General features: G+C 37.4%; 1 protein-coding gene across 5 annotated transcripts in view; it reads right to left on the reverse strand.

Annotated features, from left to right (window-relative positions):
* RALGAPA1 (Ral GTPase activating protein, alpha subunit 1 (catalytic)) overlaps positions 1-23,097 on the reverse strand; it is a 391,173-nt gene that overhangs the window by 119,062 nt on the left and 249,014 nt on the right. For all 5 annotated transcript variants that reach the window (XM_006891556.1, XM_006891558.1, XM_006891557.1 and 2 more), the window contains 2 exons: positions 21,902-22,766; positions 19,520-19,591 (listed from right to left, as the gene is read on the reverse strand). In XM_006891556.1, coding sequence (XP_006891618.1) covers positions 19,520-19,591; positions 21,902-22,766 — 937 coding nt within the window. The remainder of the gene's footprint in view (positions 1-19,519; positions 19,592-21,901; positions 22,767-23,097) is intronic.

Here is a 23,097-nt window from a genome sequence, read left to right on the forward strand (position 1 = left end):
CTGACACAGTTTGGGCATGTTGCAAGGAGGGACAGGTCCTTGGAGAGGGACATCATGCTTGGGAGGGTGGAGGGATGGCGCAAGAGGGGAAGACCCTCTATGAGATGGACTGATTCAGTGACTGGGGTATTCGAGATGAGTGTGTCAGAGGCAGTGCGAATGGCACAGGATAGAGAAGGGTTTAAGCCTGTTGTACATAGGGTCGCTATGAGTCACAAACGACTTGACAGCACCTAACAACAACACAGAAATGATAAAAAAAGAACCAAATAAAAATCTTGAGTTGAAAAGCACAATAACTAAAATGAAAAATTATTAAGAGCTAAGATTTGACTTGGTAGAAGAATCAGTGACCTTGAAGAGAGATCAAAAGAAGCTACAGAATCTGAGAAGAAAGAAAAAAAAAAAGAAAACTAACAGAACCTCAATGAAATATGAGCCATTAAGTGCACTAACAAATTAATCTCACAGAAGGGTATCACCCATCTTTACCATGGGGCAGCTGGTAGATTCGAACTGCGTGCCCTTTGTATGGGCAGTGCAACTCCTTACCATTAGGCTACTGGAGCTCCTAGACATCCAAGAATCCTATATTCATTAAAACTCTTTTTTAAAAATGAAAGTTAAGTAAAGAAAAAAAAAATAAAAGAATGTACTACTAGTAAAGATAGATACTAGGGAATTATAAAAACAGTATAACTGAATTTAAGCAAGCTGTATAAAAAAATATATATAATAGTTTTGACTTTGACTATTGACAATACAGAAATGTAGTATTTGATATAAAATGTACAAAGGAGGCAAACAGGTATAAAGTTGTATTAAAGTAAGAAAACAATATTCAACCATGTAAGAAATATAAAATAGACCAGAGAAGGTAGGCAAGAAGGTTACTGAAACAAACATTAAATATATCCCTTTTTCCTTTATTAAAAGGCACAAGGATATATAATGCAATTACTATATATAATAAAATGTAATACATTATGAAAATGTATTTGGAGGCTAAAATATATTTAAATATAATATATAAATGGTGGCACACATACAAAACAGTGAAGGATGGCTCTGTACAGGTCTAAAATTTTTCTATTTCACTGCAACTCAGAGTAAGGTGGAGTTGGCAAAACAGAGGAAGACCCTCAACCAGATGGGCTGACAGTGACTGTAAAAATTGCTCAAGTATTTAAAAAATGATAAGGATAGCACCTCATAATACAGGGTTCAGACCGGTTGTTCATAGGGTCACTATGAGTACTCAGCTTGATGGTACCTAATAACAGCAAGTCAGAGTAAATCCATAGTAGATTCTAATAAATTAGAACCATAAATTAGTAGATTCTAATAAATCATGATGTGCATTTAAACCTTAAAATAACCAGAAGAAAATAAAAATGCAATGAATACAATCATTAATGGACGAAATGTCACATTAGGAAATCTATGAAAACGACGCCAATAAAAGAGATACATTAAAACAAAAACAACCAAACCCACAACCAACAAGTTAATTCCTATTCATGGTGCCCCTCTATCCGGCTTCTAAAGTTATAAACCATAACAGATAATCACTCACTCTTATTGTCACTTACCCATTCCAACTCATAGCTGACCCTTTAGGAGCTTATTTTCAAGGCTGTAAATCTTAAATTTCTCCCTCAGAGTGGCTAGTGGGTTTCAACCACCAGAGCAGTTCTGCTGTTGGGCAATCCTCTATGGACTATGTGACCAGAGCAGGCTGCCTCCCTAATTTTCTCACATGGGACACCTGTTGGGTTCAATGTGCTCACCATTCGGTTAGCAGTCCAACATAAATTAACACTAGAGCTACTTCTAAAGAAGTACTTAAACAGAAACAAAACATGAGATAGAAAAACACAAATAGCAAAATGTCAGATATAACTCATACCTTACCAGTAATTACATTATATGTAAATAGACTAAACTCTTCAAATCAAAAGAGAATGACTGATTTAAAAAATTCAAATATTAAAAAAAATTTGAAAAATTCTAATATATATTTATGTATATATATTTCATCTATCAGAGACAGATTAAAAAACAGAAATGTGAAATAAAAGATGGAAAATGCTATTACACAAACACTAATCAAGTCATTTGGAGTAGATATATTAATATCAGAAGAAATGTACTTTAAAACCAACAAAACTGTTAACTAGAAATAAAGAGGGCTATTTCATAATGTTGAAAAGGGTCAATTTATCAGGCAGAGAGAAAAATTACAAGCCTGTATGCATCTAGTAAAAAGAACCAAGATAGATAAAGCAAAAATGTAAAGAAACTTAATAGTTGTGTTGTTATGTCATCATTTAGAAAATTCACAGTAGTAGTTAGTAACATTAGTAACTCACCAATCATTAAATGACAGAACTACTAGGCAGCAAGTCAATTAGGAAATGGAACAGTATAAACCAAATAAACCCCAAAATAACCCGAAAGAGACTTCACCAAGAGTAAAAGAATACATAGTTGACACAAGAAAACATGAAACAATCTCTAGGATGGCCCACTGAAATGTCTATCAATGTAAAAAAACTGAAACTGTACAAAGTATTTTTTCTAGCTAATGTAAAATTAAATTGTCTCTGACTGCTGAATTTCCCAATGCACTATGTCTCCTGACTGCTGATATCAAAAGTATTGACTGTGGATGCAATTTGCTGACAGTTTTAAGCTTTTCTCCACCTATCATGTTGTTCCTCTTGGTTCAGTGGTTAAGAATTTGTTTTCTTGAAGTTGCAATCCACATTCAAGACTGTTCTTTGCTCTGCTGAAGGAAGTGCTTCAAGTTCTCCTCACTTTCAGTAAGCAAAGTTCCATCATCTATATAACAAAGGTTAATTGATGAGTCTTCCGTCAATCCTGATGTCATATTCTTCCTAGAGTACACCTTCTTGAATAATATTGCCCAGCATACAGACTGAATAGTATAGAAAATGGACAGAATCTGGACAAATACCTTTCCTAAATTTAAACCATACTAATTCCTTTGCTCTATTTGCACAAGTCTCTTGGTTTAGGTTTCACATCAGAACAGTTACTATTAGATATTGTTGTTGTTATGTGTCATCGAGTCGCTTGCGACTCACAGCGACCCTATGTACAAGAGCTCTAAATGCTGCTCTATCCTGTGCCAACCTAGCCATCTCAAATGCACTTATTCCCACCGCTCTAGTCACAGAATCGATCCGTCACATCAAAGGTCTTCCTCTCCTTCGCCGCCCCTCCACTCTGCCAAACAGGATGTCCCTTTCCAAGGACCAGTCCCTCCTTGCAACATGCCCAAAATATGTCAGACGAAGCTTCAGAATCCTTGACTCCAGGGAACACTCTGGCTTCACCCTCTCCATATTAAAATGAAAATTAAGATATCTTCACAATTAAAGTGAAACTAGATACTGATACCAAAGAAATATGGGAAATTCACAAATATGGAAAATTCACTACTAAATAATAAAAGGATCAAAAGAAATTGTAATGCATGAAAATGAAGAAATTATATATTCAAATGTTCTATATTAGATGTCACAGTTGAATATAACCCAAACTGACACTAAGAACAACAGATAAGAACTGTGTCCTGCTCTGTACCATCCTGATCATTTCTGACATACTTGAGTCCACTGCATCAATCAATGTGTCAATTCATCTGGTTCAGGGTAATTAATCTCTTTTGCTGACCCTCAACCTTTCCAAATGTGATGTCAAATATGACATACAGTAAGTCTATGAAAAACAGCTCTGAATGGTATCCTATCCTATGCCATCTTCATATCTCTGAACCCTCTGACGCCACTGCTACAGTTAATGTGCCAATCTACCTGGCTGAGGGTCTTCTCTTTTACCTACCCTCCACTTTCCCAAGCATGATGTCCTTCTCCAAGGTGTGGTCCCTCCTTGTAACATGCCCAAAGTATGTCAGATGGAGCTTCAGAATCCTTGCCTCCAAGGAGCAGCCTGGCTTCACCCTCTCCAGGACGAACTTGTTTGTTCTCCTAGCAGTCCACTGTATATTCAGTATTCTTCTCCAGCACCATACCTCAAAGGCATCAATTCTCTTTCTATCATCGCTGTCACTGTCCAGTTTTCTGATGCACAGCAAGCAACTGAAAAGACCATGGCCTGTATCAGGCACACCTTGGTCTCCGGACTTATATCATTGCTCTTCAGTACTTTGAAGAGGTCTCTGACAGCAGACTTTCCCCAATGCAATTGGTCTTTTAATTTCCTGGTTGCTGGTACCAAGAGTGTTAATTGTAGAGCCAAGCAAACTGAAGATGTCAACAAATCTCAATCTCGTCACCATCTATCATGATGCTGCCAATTGGCTCAGTGGTGAGAATCTTTGTTTTCTTGATGCTGAGCTTCAATCCATATTGAAGGCTCCAGTCCTTAACCTTCTGCAGCAAGCGCTTCAGGTCTTTCTCAGTATCAGCAAGCATGATACTGATGTCATCTGCATAAAGCAGATTGCTGATGATTCTACCTCAAATTCTGATGCCACACTTAAAGACCCTAGCCTCCCGGATAATCTGTTCTGCACATAGATTGAAAAGATATGGAGATAGGACACATCCTTGATGCACACCCTTCTCAATTTTGAACCATGAAGTGTTTCCTTGCTCTGTTCTGAGGACTGTATCCTGGAGCAAGTACAGGTTTTACATAAGCACAATCAAGTGTTCTGGGATTCCCATTCTTCTCAGAGTCAGCCACAGCTGCTTTGTTGAGAGATTTGCATTTCCTTGAGCCTTTATCAGAGAGTGGGAATAATCACCCTCTAACTAGCCCATGGAGGTGCATTAGCTTGTATCCAAAATTAGGAACTACAATGCCAAGAAGTTGGTGCTTTCTTAATTCTTTTTCTGCGTGGATGGGAATAGCTGTCCTCTCAACCAGCCTCTTCTGAAGAGGAGATGCATATAAGCTTGGACATTAGCATCAAGAACTGGGAGCTGCAGTGTTGAGAAGCTGGTACTTCCTTGAGCCAAAGCTGCTCATATGAGAATAACTCCTCACCTAAGCAGCCCAGAGAGAGGAGAGAGGTACAGAGCCATTAGCAACTATTGGCACTTGGGGATGGCACTGTTGGGATATTGTAATTTTTTCTGGGCCTTTTCATTGAGCAATATATCCAAGGCAGCATTACTGGGAATTTACCTACCTACCTCAGGGGGAAATCTCTTCCCCATATCAAATTACAGGACAGGACAGTAAAGTGAGCTCATTATAGCTGGGCAAAGGGGAAGAACCTAGCTCCCTGCTCCTCAAAGGATAACTGCATAAGAAGCCTGAGGGAGCAAACAGGGAATAGATCTTTCCATAGCTAATCAGTAGGGAAGACTGCCACTGAGAAACTCAATGTTATTTTTATGTGCTGTCAAGTCACCTATGACTCATAGGGATCATATGTACACAGCTCTGAACCCTGCCCTACTTTGAGCCAGTCTCACTGACAACAACACAATTAATCTTATTGGCCTAGTTATCTTGTCAATCCATCTCATCTGGGGTCTTCCTCTCCTGGGCTGTCCTTCCATCCTTCCAAGAATGATGTCCTTCTTTCTCCAATTATAGTACCTTCCTGGGCATATAACCAAAGTTATATGGGACAGAGCTTTAAAATGCTTGCCTCAACAAATGACTAGATAGAAAAACTATGGTATATTTGTACAAAGGAAGACTAACAGCACTGAAAAATAGTGAACTTTTTAAAACATTACACAACATGGGGGACCCTGGAGCATATCATGCTGAGTGAAGTATCTCAGTCACAAAGGGACAAATACTGCATAGCACCACTGTTATAAAGCAGGACTGACATGGGGGGATTGAGAGAATAGGGTAAGAATGGATAGATAATGACTAATGGATTAGAACATATGAAAGAAAGAACTGTCTAAAATGAAGATATCATCAGGCATTATGTATAATAATGTTATAAATAATAGCCCAGAAAAAGAGTATATCATTGCAAAGAGCACTGGGGGAAAGATGAGGTAGGTAACTCTGCAAAAATGAGACTATATTTTTTAAAAAGTTAATTAGGTCAGGGAGACAGGAGGGTGAAGGGTAAAATGTGCAAGAATGAATGAATGAAAATCTAACTTCTCTGTAAATGCTCATTAAAATCACAATTAAAATAAAATTTTATTTAAAAAAATATCCTTGCCTCCAAGGAGAAACTTGGTTTCACCCTCTCCAACACAGACCTATTTCTTTTTCTGGCAGTCCATTATATGTCCAATACTCTTCTCCAGCACCAGAACTTAAAGGCATGAATTCTTCTGTCATCCTTAGTTATTGTCTAGCTCTCTGATACATAGCATGTAATTGTGAAGACCATAGCCTGGATACTCTCTAGACTGACATCATTGCTTCCCAATACTCTGAAGAGGTCCCTGACAGCAGACTTGTAATTGACCAATGCAATGACTTGTAATTGACCAATGCAATTTGTCTTTTGATTTCTTGACTGGTGGTCCCAAGAGTGTTGATTGTGGAGGTGAAAAAGCTGAAATTGTTAACACCTCTAATCTTTTATCCATTTATCATGTTACTGGCAATTGGCCCTGTGGTGAGAATCTTGGTCTTGATATTAAGCTTCAATCTATATTGAAGACTAGAGTTCTTGACCTGCAACAAGTGCTTCAAGTCTTCAGTTACAGTAAGTAAGCTTGTATCACCTACAGAACACAGGTAGTTGATGAGTCTTCCTCCAATCCTGATGCCACAACTCCTCCTCCTAATGATTTCTCTCAAATGATCTGTTCTGCATATAGTTTGAAAAGGTATGGAAATAGGACACATTCTTGACACACTCCTTTCCTAATTTTGAACCATGCAGTGTTTCCTTCCCTGTTCTGATGACTTGCCTCCCGGGCCAGGGGTACATTTCACAAGAGCACAATGAAGTGTTCTGGGATTCCCATTCTTCTCAAGGTTAGCCACAATTTGTTGTCATCTACACAGTCAAATGCCTTTGCATACTCAATGAAGACAGACAAACATCCAGTATTTTTTGCTTTCTGCCAAGATCCATACTATCTCTAGTGTCATAGCCTCTTCTAAATCCAGCTTATATTTCTGGTAGTTCTCTGTTAATGTACTGTTTCAGTAGTTTCAGGGTAATCTTCAGCAAGACTTTTCTTGTGTGTGATATCAGTGATAATGATCTACAATTTCCACAATCTGCTGGATCACCTTTTTATTGAGAAACTCAACAGGAGGCAATATTTTTAAGTCTGCAATGTGTTGATACTATCAAAAAGATAAAGAACTGTCAATAACCTACTCATATACAATAGAAATTGCCTTATACATATACAACAAAAATTGCCTTAGACATAGAAGAATGTTACATAATGTCAAAAAAGTAGCCAGCAGCTTCAGCATTATGAAAATACAAAACAAATCTTCTGAAAAAGTAGATCTGATTGAAGACCAGATGCAAACCTCAGATACAGGGAGGCAGAAGAAATATATCGATGTAGAGTTATATGAACAGCTCCTGAAGAAGTTAGAAACAATGGAAAAAATAATTGAAACCATAAATAAAGCTCTGGGTGTCTAAGGTTTATCATTCAAAATTGTCTTTCTTAGCCAAAAAAGTAAATGTTTAATAATGAAATAATTAACGTATTAAGGAGAGAGAATGCTATGTAGATGTGTGGGAGTATGCAAATGAGGCATGTTAGCCAATCCACAAGGGGACTGGCTTGTCTCACATTCTACAAGAGGAGTGGTTAGTCTTGCCATTTAATTGAGCAAGGCAGAGTGAGAGATAGGTCTTTTGGTGCCATTGAAAAGAAAGCAAGACAATGTAGTACACCCTTCCTGCTTTAGCTACAGCACTGGTAGCAATATCGACAGCCAAACTAGAGATCTGACATGAGACGGGACCTTAAAGGGGAAAAACCAGTACTGGTAGGACTGAGAACTTGTTTAGACAACTGTGGTGGGAAGCCAATGGTTATAGGACTGAAAACTTGGGAAAACCAAGTTGGGAGACTCAAAGCTGAGGTGCCTACTTGCACATTTGGGAGCTGTCTTGACCGTACTCCATTATTAATCTGGATTATAACCTTTTAACTCCCCCAATATGATTTTGTGTGATCTGTGAGCTATTGTATCAGGTTTTTAACTCAGAAAACCAGTAAGATTGGTGTTGAAACAAGTAGGAAGAGATGCAGGACTGTGGGAGACATATCTGACGTCATGGGAATTGATTTTGTGTTACTGATGCTGTTGACTGGAACAGTTCTCCTTTGTGAAGTTGATAAAGGTCAGATATGCCCATCCCCATGAGGCTCTTGCTCTCTTTACAGAAAGGAATACCCAAGAAACAGGAAGTCAGAAAAAATGTATCGACAGGAACACCTACAGAAAAAGTTACAAAAGATGGAAGAATTAAAATAATAAAAAAGTGGTACAATAATTAAAAAAAAATCATCAAAAGACAGAGAGCAAGTACAGCCAACACAGAATGGGAAATAATGGAAATGAATGAAAATGCAATCCAGAATATTAAGACTGAAATGGCAGAATTTTTCAACATGCTATAGGGATAAAATGAAGCAGAATAAAAGAGATTATAGAGTCAGTTAGCTAGAAGAATCTCAATGGGAATTTACTAGAAGAATAAACAGAGAGGAGACAGAGGAAAATGAAGAAAACATTAGAATCATGTGATAACCTCACACAGAACAACATATGTGTGATCAGAATTCCAAAACAGGGGGAGAAGTGAAGAGAACCAACACTGTGCAAGAGGTACTAGAAGAAAACTTTACAGTTATCATGAAGAATGAGGAAATCTACTGTAAACAAGTTCAATGACCCAAAAAGATTAGACACTGCCCTACCACCCCCACCAAAAGATCAAGACATATTACAGTCAAATTCTCTAAAATCAAAGCCAAGGATAGAATACTAAAAGGAGCACAAGAAAAACAAAGCATCACCTACAAAGGAGAATCAATTAAATTGTTAAGTGTCCTTGAATTGAGCATGACTCATAGCGACCTAAGAACAAAAGATTTGAACCTGTTCCATAAATATTATCATCTCTCCAACGTTCATAGAGTATCACAGAAACCTAAAGTTATCTCAGTACAGAAAACTGACAGATCCATGCTGTACCAGTTAGAAGAATATTCTTCTCAAATAAGATTAACACCAGGTCCAAGGGCTGCATGCCCAAGAGTACAACCAGCTTTTACAAAGGCCCGTGCACCGGGTCCTGACTGACTTAAATAAGCCACTTCTAGCCTATAGCTGATTGTTAGCTAAATCCAGTAAATCCAGGTGACAAATCAGCTCGCATATGATTGTGTATTAAAAACAACCAAATAGTTTTCACCCAACTTTCAACTAAAACAAGAGAACCTACCCTCCAGAATCCAACTGCTTCACACATGAGCCTCCAAACTGGAGACTTATTAAGGGTCCAACAAACTTTTAAATACAAAGGCCCGCCCAATACGTCCTGACTGACTAAAACAAGACACTTTCAGCCCACAGCTAACTGTTAGCTAAATCCAATAAATTGAATTCGTTAACACACACTAACGTTTAACACACTAATATTTATGTGTCTATTCACAATAGCAAAGAGTTGGAAACAACCTAAGTGCCCATCAACAAATGACTGGATAGAGAAGCTGTGGTATATTCACACAATGGAATACTACACTGCATTGAAAAACAAGGAACTTATGAAGTATTATTCAAAATGGTTAAGCCTGGAGGACATTATGCTGAGTGAGATATCTCAGTCACAAAAGGACAAATATTGCATAGTGCCACTGTGGTAACATGGGACTGACATCAGGGTTAGGTAGGAGACGGAGAAAGATGGGATAAATAATGTATACTGCATTGAAACAGATGAGAGAGAGAGAGAGAACTGTTTAAAATGAATATATGATTAGGTATTAATGTCATAACAAGAGTCCAGAATGCAGCCTGCATAGTGGAGTGGACTTAAGGGGAGAGACTGTAACAATGAAAGAATTTTTCTCTTAATTTTCAAAATAAAGGCTGCATAGTGGAGTGGACTTGTTGGGAGGGACTGTAAAACAATGAAAGAATTTTTCTTTTACTTTTCAAAGAGAAGAGAAAACTGGGAGAGGCAGTTGGGTAGGGAGAAAAGTGCAATAATGAATGCATGGAAATCCAAAGTATCTGTAAACTTTCATTTAATTTTTTAAAAAAGGAAAAAAAAATCCACCACAATGGTCACAGAGAAAAAGAAAAAAATCAATCAGCTCATACCCAATTGTGAATAAAATAAAAAGAACCAAATGGTTTACACTCTACTTTCAAACTAAAACAATTAGGTCAAGTTCTAATTTCACAGCAGAAGCCATGCTAGCAAGAAGACAACAGGAAGACATATAAAGAAAGTTTAAAAGAAAACAACTGGCAGAAAAAAGTCCTGTACGCAGCAAAGCATCCCATCGAATACGAAGGAGAAATGAGGTCATTTGCAGAAAATCAAGACGTTAAGGAATTTGAGAAACAAGACCAACTCTGAAGTCCTTCACAGAGATACCAAAAGAAAGTGAACACACCAATGTAAATACAAACAACAAAAAAAGCAAAACAGCAAAATGGAAATGACAGAACCTGACCTGTAAATAATCACAATGTAAGTAGCTTAAACACAAAAATTAAGATAAAAAAAGTAGAAGAATGGATAAAAAGACAGAGTCCATCAATATCATGGCTACATCAATATAATGCCTACAAGAGGATTATCTAAGAAACAAGGAAAAAGACTAAAAAAATCAAAGGCTGAAAAACTATAAACAGACTTTAGGGTGAAAACCACCATAAACACATTAAGAAAGAACTAACACACACTCTCACTCACACTCACTCTCCAGGTTCAAATTGTTTTCCTGTCAAACATTCTTCTAGGCGGTATAGCACTGGTCTGTGCGTTGCTGTACAGAGGTAACTCATGGTTGCTGTGATGCTGAAGACTGTGACAGTGATGTGCCAATCGTGGTAATAGGTACCCATGGTGGACAGTGTTGGCTGGAGCTTCCCGACTAAAACAAGCCTGGAAACAGGAGCAGCATCCACTTCCGAAATGGCTTGCCTCCGGAAACTATGTACGAACAGTGCTAAGGCTGTTTGTTCATAGGGTCGCTATGAGTCATCTACGACTCAATGGCACCAAACAACAACAAACATATATATAAATATAATGATTAAAGGCACAATAGATTAAGCAGACTCAACCTGATCTACATCATCCCTCTTGGTGGTCTACCCTCCAAATAACAGAGCTGAAAAATACATAAAACAAGAAACGGACATTTTGTATAATATTACATGAGGCCTTTGTTTTTCAGTGCAGTATAGTATTTCATTATGTGACTATACCACAGCTTCTCTATCCATTCGTTTGTTGATATGCACTTAGGTTGTTTCTAACTCTTTGCTATTGGGAACAAAGCTGCGATAAACATGGGTGTGCATATATCTGCTTGGGTGGCGGTTATGGTTTCTTTAGGGTAGTAGAATTTTCCCAGTAGTAGAATTGCTGGGTCAAATGGTAATTGTATTTCCAACTTTTTGAGAAAGTGCCCATACTGCCTTCCATAGTGGTTGTACCATTTCACACTCCCAACAACAGTGAATAAGGGTTCCAGTTTCTCCACAACGTCACCAGCATTTGCTGTTCACTGCTCTGTTGAATTTTGCTATTCTTACTGGACTGAGATGATATCTCACAGTTGTTTTGACTTGTATCTCTCTTAGAGCTTGGGATTTTAAACACTTCTTGGGTTTGTGTGCCATCTAAATGTCTTCTTCGGTCAAGTTTCTATTCATATCCTGTGCCCACTTTTCAACTGGGTTTTTTACCTTTATAGTGTTGTGGCACTTGAGCATACTATAAATTCTAGATACAAGTCATGTCATTGTCTAATATTTTTTTTTCCAGTCTGTGGCTTCCCTTTTTACTCTGTTGGAGAGTTGACATGCTCAAGAACACTGTGGTAGTCACTGTGCCAATCCATTTCATGTAGGGTCTTCCTCTCTTCCACTAACCTTGTCCACCGTAAGCTCTCCCTCCAAGAACCAGTTCCTTCCGAATATATGTCCAAAGGAAATGAAATGACATTTCACAATTCTTGTTTCTAAGAAGTTCCTTCAAAGCAGATTTGTTTCTTGGGGAAGTCCAAGGTATATGCAATACTTTCAGCCAACATCACAATTAAAAGGCAAGACTTCTTCTTGCGCCATCCTTATTCATTGTCCAACTTTCAATGTAATCCATACTGAAGGTTTCAGTCTTTAGTCTTTTCCTACAGATGCTTCAAGTTAGCTCCACATTTTTCAAGTTGAAAAAATTTAAGTGTGAATTCAAGTCTCAAATTGCTATACTGAAGGAATCTATCAGCAAAATAATAAATGACCACAGAAAGCACCCAGAAGATAAAGGAAGGAATGAAGAGTCACCGTATCAAAAAATAATTAGTCAATATGGAATAATTTCAGGAAATAATATATGATCATGAACCAACAGTACTGAAAAGTACAAACTGTAGGGAACACAGTCAAACAATAAAGCTCAAGGGAAGATGGAGTATCAACTGAGGTGTTTCAGTAAGACAGACGTAGCCCTAAAGGTACTTACTTTACCACTACTGTGCTCTAGGTTGTGCCAAAACAATCTAAAATACAGCAACCAGGACAATTGAACAGAAGAGAGTCATATTTGTTCCTATTCCCAAATAAGGTGATCCAAAAGAATGTGGTAATTATTAGATATTATCATCAATGTCACAAGCATAGAAAACCTTGCTGAATATTACTTAAAAACAGCTATAATAGTACATCAACAGGGAACGGCATGAAACTCAAGATGGAGTCAGAAGAACTAGAGATACCACTGCAGATGGATATTAGACAAATCAGAAAATACTAGAAAGATGTTTGTGTTTTATTGAGTAAGCAAAGACATTTGACTGTATGGATATTAACAAAATATGGTAACACTGGGAAGAAGACTTTAGACTTACATTGTTGCGTCTCAGTATACTGAAGAGGCCCCTGACAGCAGATTTTTCCATTACAATTAGTCTTTTGATTTCCTGACTGCTGATACCAAGAGTGTTGACTGTGGAGCCAAGCAAGTTGTAACTGTTAACAATCTCAATCTCTTCTCCATCTATCACAGTGCTGCCAATTGGCCAGGTGGAAAGAATCTTTGAATTCTGGACAATGAGTTTCAATCCATACTGAAGACTATAATCTTTGACCTTCTGCATCAAGCACTTAGGTCCTCCTCAGTTTCTACAAACAAGGTTGTGTCATCTGCATAATGTACCTTGTTGATGAGTTTAACTCCTGAGTTTAACTCCAATTTTGATTTTCAATCTTCCTCCTCATAAAGCCCAGCCTACTGTTCCATAATTTCCACACTGTTGAGTCACTTTTTTTTTAGATAGGAATAAAAATGGATCTTTTCCAGTCAGCTGGCAGTAGCTATCCTCCAGATTTCTTGACATAACCTGGTGAACATGTTCAAGTCAGTGTCTATTTGTTGAAACATGTAAAGTGGTATTTCATCAATTCCTGGGGCCATGTTTTTTTGCCAATTCCTTCAGAGCGCCTTGATCTTCCTCCTTTATCACTGCCTTTTTATCATATGCTGTGTCATGAAATTCTTCTGTCAGCCAATTCTTTTTAGTACAGTGACTCTGCACTTCTTCCAATTTATTTTAATGCTTCAGTACTTCAACTTGAAAACGGAATTTGTTCTTCAGTTCCTTCAATTTAAGAAACGTCGTTAGATAAAAGGGGGCAGGAAGGACCCATCTCCAAAAATTAAAGAAGACTTGGCAAATGAGAAACTCCCAGAGCGCAAGGACTGGCGGAGAGGATGAGAAAACTACTCTCGTTTTCACAGGATGTGAGGGCAAACCAGAACATGGAGACAGGATCAAGATTTTTCGCACTGGCTTTCAGCATGGCAGAAAAAGACCTAGTGAAGAAAGAACTGCTGTCTGGTGTGGTTGGCCCAGACAATTGCGAAATCAATAACAAACATGATGTTGAGCACCGACCGCTGCATTCCCGTAAGATCGTTGAGCAAACAGAGAAGCTGGTCAGACAAGAGGTTCCCTATTACCTGATCAGTGAGAACTGTGAACACTTTGTGAACAAGCAACGCTATGGAGTTGGCGTCCGTGAGCAGGTCTTTAATTTCATTAAAAAAATCACCTCCTCACTTTTAATCCTGGTAGCTGTAATTTACACTGTGATCCTGGTGATCAGAAGCAGTAACTTCACAAATCTAAAGGGCAGTCTGATCTTGGCTGCCTTGCAATTTTCTTGGGTATTCATTTTGGCTTATTATATCAGTACTAAATAAAAGCATAAGACAATTTTATAAGACAATTTTATTTGACAATTTTATTAGTCAGTTGGGCTGAATGTCAGGGGGCCCTGGCAGGAGTGGGGTGTATCTGGGCCCTTCTGTACATTTCTTTTGTTTTTATAAATTATTATTCATTCTTTCTATACAAATAAATTTGAATTTCCTCTTAAAAAAAAAGAAACGCCAAATGAGTGTGATCTTTTTGATTTTCTGACTCTAGCTATTTACACATTTCATCATAATACTTTGTCTTCATGAACTGTCTTGTGAAGTCTTCAGTTCAGCTCCTTAATTTCTTCCTTTTGCTTTGGCTTCTCTGCATGTGAGTGTAACATTCAGAGGCTCTTCTGTTATCCAGTCAGTCTTTTCTTTGCATTCCCATGAATGATATTTTTTCCATCATCCATGATAATAGTAGTAGTAGTAGTAGTAGTAGTAGTAGTAATAATAATAATAATAATAATGAGTGAGTGCAATATAAAAGTTGGGAACAGGAAGGAAGGATTAATAGTCAGAAAACAGACTTGGTGACAGAAATGAGGCTGGAGATAGACTGACAGAATTTTGTACAACCAATGATTTATTTATTCATTCATTCCAAAGACCTTTTGTTTCTTCCTTTTTTTAAAAACTTTTTTTCCAAATACTTTTTATAAGAAACATAGGCGACTAAACATGGGTTTCACCTGAAGGACTACACAGGAATCAGATTGATTACATCTAAGTAAAGAATCATTTGAGAAGCTCAAATAAGCTGTGATAACAAGGCCAAGTGCTCATTATAGAACAGACCATCGACTGCTATGTACAAGATTCAATTTAAAACTAAAGAAAGTTAAATCAAATCCACATGAACCAAAATTTGACACTGATCCTATCCCACCTGAATTTAAAAACCATTTCAGAAACAGGTTTGAGGACTTGAATGCTAATGATTGAGACTAGATGAGCTGTGGGAGGAAATCAAGACTACAGACTAGGAGTAGAAAAAGTAGATGTTAAAAATGACCCTGATTTTAAAATGTAGTATGGTCATGTTTCACATAAGCACAATCAAGTGTTCTGGGATTCTCATTCTTCTCAGAGTCGGCAACAGTTTATTGTGATCTACATTATTAAATGCTTTTGCATAGTCAATAAAACACAGATAGGCATTCCTTTGGTACTCTCTGCTTTTAGCCAAGATCCATCAGACATTAGCAATAATATCCTACTACCATGGCCTCTTCTAAACCCAAGCTGTACTTCAGTTGTTTTTGGACAATCTTCAGCAGAATCTTGCATGCATGTGATATCTATGAATTGTTCAATAAATTCTGCACTCTTTCGAATCACCTTTCTTTGGAATGGGAACAAATACAGATCTCTTTTAGTGATTTGGCCACGTGGTTGTCCTCCAGATTTCTTGGCACAACTTGGTGAGCACATTCAGGGCAGCATCTGTTTGTTTAAATGTGTCAATTGGTATGTCATCAATTCCTGAGGTCTTGTTTTTTGCCAATTCTTTCAGAGTAGCTACACTTGGACCAGGAGGTAGTCATCAAAATAGAGCAAGGAAACACCACATGGTTCAAAATCAGGAAGGGTGTGCAGCAATGATGTGTCCTGTCTCCTTATCTTTTCAATCTCTATGTGGAACAGATTATCAGGGAGGCTGAGCTCTACTAGGAGAAATGTGGCATCAGGATTGAAGGTAGACTCATCAACAATCTGCATTATGCAGATGACACAATCCTGCTTGCTGCAACTGAGAAGGAGCTGAAGTGTATGCTGTAGAAGGCTAAGGACTGCATCTTTCAATATGGATTGAAGTTCAACATCAAAAAACCAAAGATTCTCCCCACTGGGCCATCTGGCAGCATCATGATGGATGGGTGAAGCAACTGAGATTGTCAACTGCTTCAGTTTGCTTGGCTCCACCATCAACACTCTTGGCACCAGCAGCCAGGAAATTAAAAGACAAATTGCACTGGGAAAGTCAGCTGTCAGAGACCTCTCCAAAGTACTGAAGAGCAATGATGTCACTCTAGAGACCAAGGTGTGTACTGATACAGGCCATAATCTTTTCAATTACTTGCTCTGCATCAGAAAGCTGGACAAAGGCATGTAGTTTGAATCCACCAGCTGCTCCACGGGACAAAGATGGTCATTATCCTTTCATTTGATTTACAGCCTCAAAAACTCTTTGGAAGATCAGCTATGAGTCAGTTGTGACTCGATGACAATGAATGAATTGAGGTGATGGACATGAGTATTAACACACTGCCGCACACTTTTAAATTGACGTCCATGCTAAGGAACACATTTTGCTGTCATTTGCAGCAATGTGTTAATTCAAATGGAAGAAGAGTTTTGAGGCTGTGACCTATGGCATTTTAAAAATTATTAACCATGTATTAACCTTAGCTGACAAAAAGGGCAAATGAATTTAATGGAGAGCTAATCAACAACGAAAACAGAAAAAAAAGAGACCACAGAAGTGAAAAGCCCCAGGGGGAGAAGTTGTAAGAGGATGAAAAATGTGGCTGTTAAGGAGGGTGTATAATTTAGATCTCAAAAAGATAGGCATTCTCAATGATGATTACATGCAATCTGTCACTTTCTAAATATACTGCAAAAAAACACATCTTCATAAATTTCACTTTTTATGTATCTAGTAGAAAAATTAGTGGAGGTTGATCTTATGGGAGATTTAGTTAAATAACATTTTGTAATTTCTATTTTTGGTTTTCCTGGAATTCTATGTAGATACACCAGGCACTCAGAAAACACTGTGAGCCTCTAAATAGGAACCAACTCTCCAGCCTGTTTTCAGAGGTATCACAAGTGAGGAGACTGCTCATCTTTTCTTTTGGAGCAGCTGGTGGATTTGTACCACATGCCTTTGTGCCAACAAGTCACCAGAGAGCCCTCTCAGAAATCATTAAAATATTATCAATGCTACATCAAAGTCTATATGAAAAAGAGTCACTTTGGAATATATATTCAACAACTTAAAGATAAATAGCATTTATAGAAATATTTCTTCTTTTCTCTAAGAGTAAACTTCTAGGTCGTGTAACCTGGTCTGTCCACTTGCTGTACAGAGGTAACTCGTCATTGCAGTGAAGCCAAACACTGTGACACTGATGAGTCAAATGCAAGAATGGTTACCCATGGTGGACAGTGTTTGGTGAAGCTCCCCGATTAAAACAAGCTTGGAAGCAGGAGTGGCATCCACTTCCACAACAGCTTGTCTCTGGAAACCCTATGAACCTGGAGAAAGGATGAAAGTTCTACAGGAGGTGTCCAGGACTTTCATTCCCAGGGTCACTAAGAGTTGCCTGCAACTCGAAGACACTTAATAATAACAACAACAACAACAACAACATCTAAGAGTAAATTGTATATATCTTCTTTATCATATCAACATTTTTAGTAGGTTTAGCTTCTATTTACTAGTCATCTCAGATGGGGTCTTTCAGACAAATCAAAAAAGGTCCATTTGAAATGTTCAAGCATGGGAAAACAAATGGACATTTTACAAGTTCAGTAAGTCTTCTGTGCTGCAAAGAATAATTTTAAATTCATAAAATCATAATCAACCACAACAAGAAAAACAATGCAACTGAAAAATGGGAACAATATATGAACAGACATTTCACCAAAGAAGACATTCAAATGGCAAACAAACATATGAAGAAATGTTCAAAATCCCTAGCTCTAAGAGAGATACAAATCAAAACAACTATGAGATAGCATCTCACCCCAGTAAGAATAGCAAAGTTTAACAGAACAGCAAACAACAAATGCTGGAGAGGTTGTGGAGAAACTGGAACCCTTATTCAGTGTTGGTGGAAGTGTAAAATGGTGCAACCACTGTGGAAGGCAGGATGGTACTTTCTCAAAAATTTGGAAACAGAAATACCATTTGACCCAGAAATTTCACTACTGGAATATACCCTAAACAAACCATAACGCCACCCAAGCAGATATATGCACAACCATGTTTATCATGGCTTTGTTTACAATAGCAAAGAGCTGGAAACAACCTAAGTGCCCATCAACAAACAAATGGATAGAGAAGCTGTATTATATTCACACAATGGAATTATGCTGCATTGAAAAACAAGGAAATTATGCAATATTATTCAAAATGGGTGACCCTGGAGGACCTTATGCTGGTGAAATATCTCAGTCACAAAGGGACAAATACTGCATAGTGCCACTGTTGTAAAGCAGGACTGACATCAGGGTTAGGGGGAGACTGAGAAAAGATGGGATAAATAATGTATACTGCATTCAAACAGATGAGGGAGAGAACTCTTTAGGAGAAATATATGATTAGGTATTGTCATGACAGGAGTCCAGAACAAAGGCTGCATAGTGGAGTAGACTAGGGGGAGGGATTGTATAATAATGAAAGAATTTTTCTTTTACTTTTCAAAGAGAAGAGGGAACTGGGGGAAGCATGAGCAGGGAGAAAAGTGCAACAATGAATGAATGGAAATCTTTAGTCTCTGTAAACTTTCATTAAAATGAACAATAATTCAAAAAAAGAAAAAATCATATAATCAATTCAAAGATACCAAATGTTTTAATGAAGTTCTATCTCTTCTGTAAAGGAGCCCAGGTGGATATAGTGAGGAATGTACTGAGTTGCTAAGTGGCCTAGAGGGAAAAGGCAAAGGCACGAGGTTCGAGGCCACCAGCTGTTCCGTGGGAGAAGAATGGGCAATCTTCTCCCACATGATTAACTGCCTCTGAAAACCTGCCGAGGTTCAGCTATGGGTCAGTTTTGACTCTATGGTACACAAAAACAATAAGGGGGTTGTGTGGGGGAAACAATCAGTAAGGGAGAAACATGACAATCTCCTTTCAAAAGATTTACAGCCTTGAAAAAGAGATGCTGTTTCACTATGAGCTGGTACACAATGGCAGAGGGTTTGGTTTACTATCTTCTTCTAAAATACTGAAATAGCAGATTATTATTTTTAGGAATAAATAAAAATTATAGTCTCTTCAGAAAGAATTATTACTGAACAATATAGTATTATTCATATATGAACAGAGAAACAATTACTAGTTGCTAGTTATAGATACCACGATTTTACAACTTACCACTGCCTTGAATCCAAGTTCCTAAGTTCTCTAAGTAGCTTTTCATTTTTCTTCAGGAGATGAAAGCTCCTCCTAAATAGAGAGATTTATAAACATTTTCATCGCCTTGCAGTGAATGACATGACAGTCCCGGAAATACTTTCCACTCTATTTATGCAACTTTTAACACTTTTTTGCCTTTCCATATTTTTAACACAAAGGAGAACAGATCCTAAAAAAAACGTAAAGAATAAGTGTCATTATTTCTACCCAGGCCCTCACATATTTCTGCTTGTGGCTACTTGAATTTTTCCTTACAGATGCTGTTCCTTTAAAAGCTCATGTTGTTTCATTCTTAGGTGTTTCCTAGACATATGTGAGAAAAGTTGTTCCGTTTCAGAAATAAAATTCTCACAAAAATCTAATCATTACTAAGTAAAAAAGGGTAATCCAGGTGAAATTCCCTTTTCCCCTTGTTTTATACTATCTATATATTCTCTATTAGGGAACAATGAATACATTTTACCAAATCTGTGCTATAAAGGTAAAATATGTATAACTTAGTGAAGTCAATATAAGCTGTGATGAAATATACCTTGTATCTGTAAATTTTCTTAAAGAGTCAAGATATATGAATCTTCAACACAAAAGAAAGTAGAATATATTTTCTTCTTCTCCTAGTGGGTAATTAATTACCTCTAATAAGATATACCTCAAGTCAGACTTGTGCTCCAGATAAAATGTTACTGTCCTATATGGCAGAGTATAATCTCTTCTAATATATCAAAGGGCTGAAATCAAGAAAACACTAAACATGCAAACAGAACTCTACTTCAATTTTCTTAACTACTCCAAGGTTTATTCAGTCATATTTTATTTCCTCTCCTACTATAAACTGAACAAACTATTACACTGGATATGGCTTCTTCCATTTCTTCTGTGTAGGTTTTATTGTTATGGAAATTTAAAAATAATAGATATTAATAATGCTTTACATTAGTATTGAATTTTGATATTTTAATCAATGCATATTTAGATCATATACATTAATTCTCACATATCTATAAAGTGAGAATTATTCTTTTTTGTAGACTTCAGCCTATGACTTAATGCTTAGTGAATAACTCAGACATTCTGATTTAAATGCAACGGTGTTCATTTAATTCCTATCCTACTTAAATGTTTTGTGTGTTTAAGACTGTAACGAGCCTTTCTGACATAAATAATAAAACAAAACAGTAAAAAGAAATAATCCAGACAATTGTCCCAATTTAAGCTTGAATCTTGATAGTGAAAATCATTTCCTGATTCAAACCAGAAATAGTCATATTGCTGTTAGTCTAATAAAAGAAAAAATAAATCAAAACCTTTTTAGACTTAATGAAAAGTCAGAAAATTAAGAACATTTTTAGTCTTATAAACTCTCATTTCCTAGCTAGACTGTTCTATTGTTGCTGTTGTTGTTAAGTGCCCTAGAGTCAGGGTTTCTGGAGGCAAGCTACTATGGAAGTGGATACCACTCCTGCTTCTAAGCTTGTTTTAAATCAGGGAACTCGACCAAACACTGTCCACGGTGGGTAATATCAACACATCTGACACATCAGTGTTACAGTGTTCAGCTTCACAGTAACCACAAGTTACTGCTGTACGGCAAGTGGACACAACAGGGTTTTATGACCTAGAAGAATGTTTGACACACAATGAAAGACAGGGTCCTCAGGCCCTTCAGTATTTTACCATTCCAGCACTCTCAAATGCTGGCAAACTCTGGGCCAGACACCCCCAGTTCATCTGGCAAATTCGCTCTGCCGACCCCCATTTGGGCAAAAAGATAGCCACAAGCACCCGGAGCCTTCCATACCTGCCTCTCTTCTTGAAACCAGAGGCCGTGTGCAGCTGCCACTAAGTCTCCCAAGACACTAGGCGTGGCCCAACATTTCAGTATTTTACCATTCTGGCACACCCAAATGCTGTTCTTTTTTTTTTGTAATATTCTTTTTTTTAAATTATTTTGTTTGTGTGTTTGTACCGTCAAATGGGATCTGACTGGTACAGGAGGAGATGGCCCCTCCATCTCTGGCAGAGCATCTGGTGGATTCGAACTGCTTATCTCTGGGATTGCAGTGCAGCTCCTTGCCACTAGGCCACCAGAGCTCCCCCCAAATGCTGTTCTATTAGTGATTCTAAAACTGTTAATAGTTAATTCTCTCTAAAAAATGAAATCAAGTTTAAAAGAAACAAACAAAAAAGAACAACAACAAAACACAGACTACAAAGAATTAACTGGTAAATAAACTTTAGTTAGGGAAAGAGCAGAGACAAAAATTGCTGGTTAAAAAAAGTGTCAAAGACTAAATACAAAAAACAAATACTAAAAGGTTCTCCTTTAGTCTGATGTCTTACCTTTTGTCCCAGGAATTCATTCCCAATATACTAAGAAGTAATCTGCAATAATAAAAAGCTGACTGAGGCCTCTGAGGTGTTGGTTCATCTTGTTCCACAGCTTTCATGTTTAAGTCATTAAAGTGTTTCTCAACAAATTCTTTTTCCTCTGTATGTTGCTTTAAGATAGCATTAATGACATCATTTTCTTGTTTTTCAGAAATGCATACAGGTTGTGGAGCAGGAATGTTAAGTGAGATTCCAGTTCTCTGTAAACATTCAGGACTAGTAACACCTAAATATTGCAAGAGCTCATCGAGAACATCTTCTTCATCTCTTATTGTATCCCAAGTTGGTACAGTTTCTCTAAATCTTCTTTTAAAGTGGACAGATAGTCCATCCTTTTCTGTTGTATCATCTAAGCATTCAGTAAGTGTAGGAGGTTCTTCCAGCTTTTCATGATGAGACAATGAAGGAATGAAAGATGTAGGTTCTGACAAGCCACTTACAGGAGGTGGTCCATAGAGTATGGCAGAGTCCCAAGAGTATTTTCCAGACAGATCACGAACGATGATTCTGACATTTGAATTGGCTGATGCAAGGCCAGCAGATAATCCTCCTCCAGGAATACTCTCTTCTGATCTGATTTGAATACAGGACACTAAGGTTGTATTGTTCAACACAAAGAACTGGATATTTGGACTCTCAAAGAGCTCTGGAGAAAGTTCAGGACTTTCACTGTAATGATTGTCATGGTTTTCACATACCTGACTTGTTAACATAGCAGGACCACCACTCATTGGATAATGGCCCAGGTGATTTACCAGATGAGTAATAACAGTGCGAGCTGCCACTGAGATTAATCCTTGTTGCATTTGAGTTTTCACTGGAAATGAAAAATAGATGAGTGAAAATACTGCTGCTTTCTAACAAGTCATATAATAAACATTAAACAACAAAGAAATTTCAATACATTGTCAAAATCACATTAAAGTATTTAAATACTACTATTTCCAAATTAGATTGTGTACTATTAAAATGACACAAAATAAGAAAAAAAAATTCTTTGAGAAAGTTTTACTTTGTGAGAAAGCCCTTTCTGAAGATTTTCTTATGGATTCATAATTAAAACAACTATGAGATATCATTTCACCCCAGTCAAAATAGCAAAATTTAACAGAACAGCAAGCAACAAATGCTGGCGAGGTTGTGGAGAA

This window comes from Elephantulus edwardii, unplaced genomic scaffold (assembly GCF_000299155.1).
Source record: "Elephantulus edwardii isolate Elephantulus edwardi_28Jun2011 unplaced genomic scaffold, EleEdw1.0 scaffold00100, whole genome shotgun sequence".
Classification (NCBI taxonomy): Eukaryota; Metazoa; Chordata; class Mammalia; order Macroscelidea; family Macroscelididae; genus Elephantulus; species Elephantulus edwardii.